Source organism: Phycomyces blakesleeanus (genome assembly GCF_001638985.1).
Source record: "Phycomyces blakesleeanus NRRL 1555(-) unplaced genomic scaffold PHYBLscaffold_24, whole genome shotgun sequence".
NCBI lineage: Eukaryota > Fungi > Mucoromycota > Mucoromycetes > Mucorales > Phycomycetaceae > Phycomyces > Phycomyces blakesleeanus.
This window is the reverse complement of record NW_017265157.1, coordinates 663,391-670,116: the sequence shown is the minus strand read 5'-3', so window position 1 is coordinate 670,116 and position 6,726 is coordinate 663,391. Positions and strand designations below refer to the sequence as shown.

The 6,726-nt window shown below is 33.5% G+C and overlaps 1 protein-coding gene across 1 annotated transcript; it reads left to right on the top strand.

Moving 5' to 3' along the window:
* Window positions 1–1,256: 1,256 nt before the first annotated feature.
* PHYBLDRAFT_160109 (hypothetical protein) lies at window positions 1,257–2,082 on the top strand. The gene is made up of 2 exons (XM_018434118.1): window positions 1,257–1,753; window positions 1,871–2,082. Exons 1-2 carry the CDS (start codon window positions 1,360–1,362, stop codon window positions 2,014–2,016), a joined length of 540 nt encoding a protein of 179 aa, XP_018286770.1. The 5' UTR covers window positions 1,257–1,359; the 3' UTR covers window positions 2,017–2,082.
* Window positions 2,083–6,726: the final 4,644 nt, after the last annotated feature.

Genomic DNA, 6,726 nt, shown 5'->3' with positions numbered 1-6,726 from the left:
GCAAATCTGATGTCAATAAACTATCAAATACTTCACAGCCCAGGACATCAGTAACTACCCAGGTAACCCGAGACAAAAACTTGGCTGTAGGGGCAAGGTCTGGCCGGCTGGGACCTGTCAAGACGGTACAGATCAAGATCCAAGACGCGGCAGAATCAGACTCTAGTGCAAGTCAATCCGGGGGTTCGGTTATATTTGAGCTAAACTCGCCTGAAAATAGCCACCATACCAGTGGAGATTCTTCGTTGAGTAACTCACCTACTGATGCCTGTAGAGCAGTGGACACCCGAGGAGGATGCCAGCAAAAATCAACACCACGGAATAGACTAGAAGATCGGTCAATAAAGTTAAAGCCCACAAAACCAATTCCCTCAATATCACTGTCACTGTCACTATCATCACTGTCATCTTTATCATCAGCAGCAGCAGGAGCAACATCAACAGCGACAGCGACAGCGACAGCGACAGCAACAGCGACAGCGATAGCAACAGCAACAGCAACAGCAGCACCATTACCATCAAAACCAAAATCGAAACCAAAATCACAACCACAGGTACAGGCACAGGTACAGGCAACTGCTGTGTCACAAATGGCGGTGGGCCAAAAAGATAGTTCGGTTGTTAATCTGAGAGCTCGATCAATTCAGTATGATACACAAAGGCAATCGACACATGGCTTGCCACCACAGCCACAGCCACACCAACATTCACAACCACAACAACATCAAAACCAAAACCAAAACCAACAAATGCAATCGGCGGTCAATTCATCTGATTTCTTGTTTATAAAAAGACATTCGGTTGCGGACACTAGAGACTGGAATTCGCCTGCAGGATCACGCGGAAACAGCCTTGGAAGTCCAAGAACCCCAAAACAAAGAGTACCAGAAGTAAGACTAGACCAACGACTAGATTCCCGCCATTCGCCAGCAGATCCAAAGGTAAAATATACAAGATTTTATCCAGAATTATAATCTTAAAAAAACAAAAGAAAACAAAACAAGAAAGCTGCACATTTTTTCCCACCAACTCACACACAAACATGCATATGCGTATGCGTATGCGTGTGCATTTGTATTTGTATAGAGATCCCAAAAGGTATCTAGGTTTGCACCCGAAACAAGTCGTCTATCAACACATACAACCACAGTCACAAACCCAAATTCACACCCAGTTTCAAGTCCAAACCACCATTCAAGCTCAAATTCAAACACAAAATCAGTAACCGAGTCAGCCAAAGAAGTCTTGGCTGACATCCGTCAAAGACGTCAGGTTTCACACGAAGCTAGCAAACATCAGTTGGACATTGACAGACCAATCAATACCAAACCCAGTGCGAAACCAAAGACTATGTTGGTTATGGCTGGATCAGAATCGAGCACTTTAGCAAGGCACACCAAGCCTAATGCTACCAATTCTAATCTTGTGTCCCGCCTATCGATGCGTCGCAAGACAGTGGTTGGTTATGAAACCAAACGCCACACCACCATTGACACGACTGACCACATGGCCTCAAGGGCTGACAACTTTTCACGCAAATCAAGACATCCAAAGACTAGTATTCCCAATACTTCAACAGCGGTTGGCGTCGAACCTGCTCTAGAACCACCTCAGAACTATAACCATCACGGCAACTATAGCCAACAACAATCACGTCGTCTTCAACCTGATCCTGTCCAGAGATTGAGTGCGATAGATAGAGTATCCGAAAGACGACACAGTAGTTATATTACTTCTAATTCTATTCTTGAAGGTAATTAATCTATTCATGTACACACATAATGTATATGTATCTGTGTATTGTTTTGTATTAAATATATATATTCTTTGTTGTTGTTTTATGTGTATTTATCAATAACCAAAAAAAAAGGTCGCTATTCATCCCCAAAACCAAGAAGGGATTATTTGATGTATGTACCCAAAGAGGATCTGTCGACCATTAGACCTACACCCTCAGAATCACGTTTACCAAGAAGGTCATCCTTCTTGAATGAAGCATCTAACTACAGGCGTTGAATACTATATATATATATATATATATATACACAAAATAAATAAATAAGTATTACAAATTGTCTATGGAACACATGTGTGCATATATGCATATGTGCATTTGGATAAACATATATACATATATAGGCATAAGAGCCAGAGGTAAACGAGAGAGAGAGAGAGAGAGGGTATTTGGCTGTCTGTAGATTGGGATAAATTGACGCCTATTTATTATTGCCTGTAAATATTTGGATTGATGCATATAAATGATTGGGCGCCAATGATTAAAAGAAAAGGCTAATACAATAAATATAGGGTGCATATATAAAATTTATGTTAGACGCCCAATTTTAAGTAACTGTTTTGAAGCTAGACAGCTTTATAATGTTTAATGTAGTCAAGAGGAAAGAGAGAAAATAAGGACCGATTTGACGCTTATTCTTATTAGTACTAGTATGATATGAAATCTTTACTCCTTAACAATCCCAAAACAAAATATAAAACACACCCACAAATACAGAGATTAGGCACGTATTATTAACCCTTTCTTCTTTTTTTTTTGTCTTTCAAGTTAGCCAAATTGATCAGCTAATCTGAACTTCTTTAAAGAAGTATTAATGAAAACAAAAAAAAATTGAACCAAGTAGTTTTTAGTTTTATATAGCCAAACAGAGATGAACATTATCAAAAGAATTGGTATATAGATAGATACATCTATGCATTTGTGTATCGATTCTTTTGATAATGGTAGTAATGAATAGCTTTATCATCCGTACCGTTACTGTTGACTCCTTTAACATCTCCTTTTTCTTCGTAACCATAGAAATAACAAACATTGTGTCTATTTTCTATATCAAATAAAGACCAAGTCTGGCTATGATTATCAAGAGATATGAACCACAATCTTGATTTCTTGAATGAGACATATGATATATGATGTATCATACACATATCAATGTGTATTTGACTATAGATTTACTAGAACTACACTGGGCAAGTTTTGTAAACTAATTAAACCTATCTGGTAGTATAATAAATAAATAAATAAATAAATAAATAAATAAATATTTGTTTTTATTTCAATTTTCTTGTCCCCTATTTTCCTTTTTGTAGAATCTTCAATACTATCATCATTACACACACAGAGAGAGAGAGATAATTGGAAAGGAAGAACATATTTTCCCTTAAAAAAAAAGGATAAATGTATATAAGCCGTGTTTAGTTAATCTATCTAGTAATCCAATTTGTTTTGTTTTTGTATGTATGTATGTATTTATTTATTTGCTGTTTGGGTGCCTTGTTTTATTGGTAATTCCCGAACCTGTTACCAAATCCACAAAGAATTCTAATCTGGATACACGCCAAGAACGGAGAACAAGATGGAAGAAATTAAAGGTGGAGAAAGCTTAATTGAATTCAATTATAATTATTATCTTTTTTTTTTATCGTCATTGTCGTTGTTGTTTCTGTTGTTGTTGTTTCTAACAAATTTCGATATAGTAATAGCAGGAGTATTAAGAAGTGCCACTACTTAAGATTGGTGTGTACACTCAAAATATATTTAATTATCTAATTATATTATCCATTTGATAATTTGATATATGTTAAATATAAATAAGTATAAAATGATCTGCGCCAATCAAACCAAGAACACTTTTTTGTAGATAACACACAAATATATATATATATATAAAGAAGTACAAGGTACTCACGGAGTGAACATCCTAGGAATGATAGGACGCTATAGCAACTAACAAGGAAATAGCACAAATATACAAATATAGACATTGATGATCCTATAATTAGACAATATCAATAAATCCTATACTCAGCAGAATTCTATATCTCCTTTAATACATAATAAAAAAAAATTACCTTTATTTTGCTTTTATTATCAAGAGAAAGCATGTAGTATATAATCTTAAATGGAACCTTTATCAAGACGTAGCATTCTATAAACTCCCAAGGACGTTCACTCTGTGAGCACCTAAGAAGGACAAAAGTGCCAAAAGGAGAATATAAATAGGAAAAAAAAAGAGGTAAGATGTGATATTATGCAAGAGTGGTTACATGAAAAATAATAGCTGTAAAATAAGGGGATAGAGAAAGAAGAAAATTAAATCAGGGTGGGCGAATCTGGAGAACACACAACACCCGTGTCAAAACAACGTATTGTCCTAACCAGCATTTATGGTAAGAGTAAATATTTATTTATTTCACAGCTTATCAATAGCAGGCCAAATACTGGTTTGATAAATACGAATGTTTGCTTCTTTGCTGTTAATATTGGGTTGTCCTATATAAAAAATTTCACGCTTTTGTCTTTTAATCCTGGTTTATTCAGTCGATATTAATTGAATATTTATATTAATACATCAGTTCAAAGCGTTTTAATTACTCAGTTTATCTATTGATTTACTTTATTATTATTTTGTTACATGAATTCAAATATGACGGAAACGCTGCAAACGCACACAGAACAATTACAGGCATACTGAAATGATAGGGAAGGTCAAGAATCTAGATCGATGGGTACCTCCCCATACGCTGGATGGCAGTCGCAAATCAGGTCGCTTAAAGGTTTGTACTTCTTTACTGAATCGATATAAGAGCGATCCGTTTTTTGAAACGAATAATTGCTTGTACCGATAAATCACCGTCAGTAAGATGAATTAAGAATAAAAAGCCATCCAAGTTCGCTAAGCACGATATTCATCCAGTCAGAGTGCAATTTATAAAGTAGAGTTCGGGACGGCTGTGACAATGTCCTTACCAGTGACCTGTATGGCTTTTGTAATAGTTCCAAGTCAATCGAGCTAATTTTTGATTGGAAAGTTGTGCCATTTTGTTTTTTTTTAGACAAATTGCCAAAAATGCTCTAAACTCGAGACAAAAAATTTCCAAAAGCAGGCATTTATTTTTTGACTTGCCAATTTCCAAAAGTTTGACTGTATAAGAAAAGAAAAGAAAAAGCTTAAAGATAAGCGTTGTTACACTATTCATACGATCTCCTCTTTCTTTTTTTTTTCGGGATACAAAAGATACATAGATATATGACAGGGTTTGTCCTATATATCTTTGTTGTTGTTGTTGAAATGTATATATTGATTGGTTGATTAATTAAGATATATATACATACATATTAACAGCCCATTCAATCATATTATCAAATGAATTTAATAGGTTCAACCAGACCATTGATTTTATATGTGTGTAAATGGAGGGATATAAGATTTGAGTTTAGCAAAAAAAAAAAAGTGATTTCCATTACTGATCTACTGTACTCAAAAGCATATTAAATATATATATATACAAAGAATAATAAAAATATTGTGGGCGTTTTAAGGAACAAAAATCAATTGACAGACATACAGATAAAGAGAACAGTAATTTTTAAGTATATATATTTTTTTGCTAAGAAAACTAAAAACTCGAAAAAAAAAATTGAGGGGAAGAAATTGTAAGGGACAGAAGGATGAAGTTTAACAGACTCTGTTGTCTAGTGGTTTATAATATGCCCGCCTTAACAACAATATATATATATATATATATAATTTCTGTTTATTTATTTTTGCCTGTAGGCAACACACAAAGAAAACCAAGATAAAGCTTTGTCAATAAGCCGAATGAGAATAAAATAAAGATTTATAAAGCAGCAGATAAAGGAGTATGTTTATATTATAAATTATACATAAACTTGTCATATTCTTTTTTCTTTATCTCCTGTAGCTTAGTATCAATGATAAATACCACTCAAAGATCTACAAGGGAGACTTCTTTCTTATTCTTATATATATACACCTTGTGCGATTCAAGCTCCTTTAAGCAACACGCGTACTGCTCCTTTTTCGCGCGGTCAAAATATATGTATAGATATATTTATAGTTAAAATCATATTTGCATTCTGAATTCTCGGATTATAAAATAAAATTAAGACGTACATACAATTTGGTGAGACATCTAGATATAATTATATATAATTATTATATATAAAATTTATTTATTTATTTAGGTAGTAAATTAAAAAGAAAAAAGAACACTAAGAATTAATAACACTAATAAAATATCCAAACATAAGGATCTCCAGGGCAACTGTATAGAATATTGACCTCTTCATCTATGGCTCTGGTTGTATAAAGACAGTCATTTCCTGTGCTTATTTTCTTATTAGATTTCAGACCCATGACAAGTATTTTTATTCTCTATATTTATTATAGAAAAAATAATAATAAAGAAAAGGGCAATTTAAAACAAAGCAAATTTTTATATATAAAAAAAAGAATAAATAATTTAATTATTACTGTTATTATTATTATTGTCATTATCATTATCATTATCATTAATATTATTATTCTGTGAGGTTTGGTGGCCGCATTTTTTTAAGACAAGAAAGAAAATCTCACATCACTCACCAGGAGGATAACACAAGTAAGTAAGTAAATAAGTAAGTAAGTAAGAAAGAAAGAAAACGAAAGGCAAGAAAGTCAAAGCATACAAAAAAAGAAAGAACAAAAACAAGAAAAGCAAGAAAAGCAAGAACAAGGGCATGTATAGCTTGTATAAAAGAAGAAGAAGAAGAATAAGAACTGAGTCGGTTTGCTACAGTCTGTAGTATAATAAAAGAAAAGGTATGTGCAAGAATAAGATACTAAAAAGTGATGTAGAAGAAAGGTATAGCAATCGGCTCTGATTCTCTCTATCTCCTTGGTTTCTTTCTTATATGCTATGTATATA

Bases quoted from the DNA above. Each gene is read 5' to 3' on its own strand.
- PHYBLDRAFT_160109 (XM_018434118.1), top strand. From the start codon at position 1,360: ATGGCTGGATCAGAATCGAGCACTTTAGCAAGGCACACCAAGCCTAAT. The intron at 1,754-1,870 runs GTAATTAATCTA...CCAAAAAAAAAG, and splicing joins TTCTAATTCTATTCTTGAAG to GTCGCTATTCATCCCCAAAA.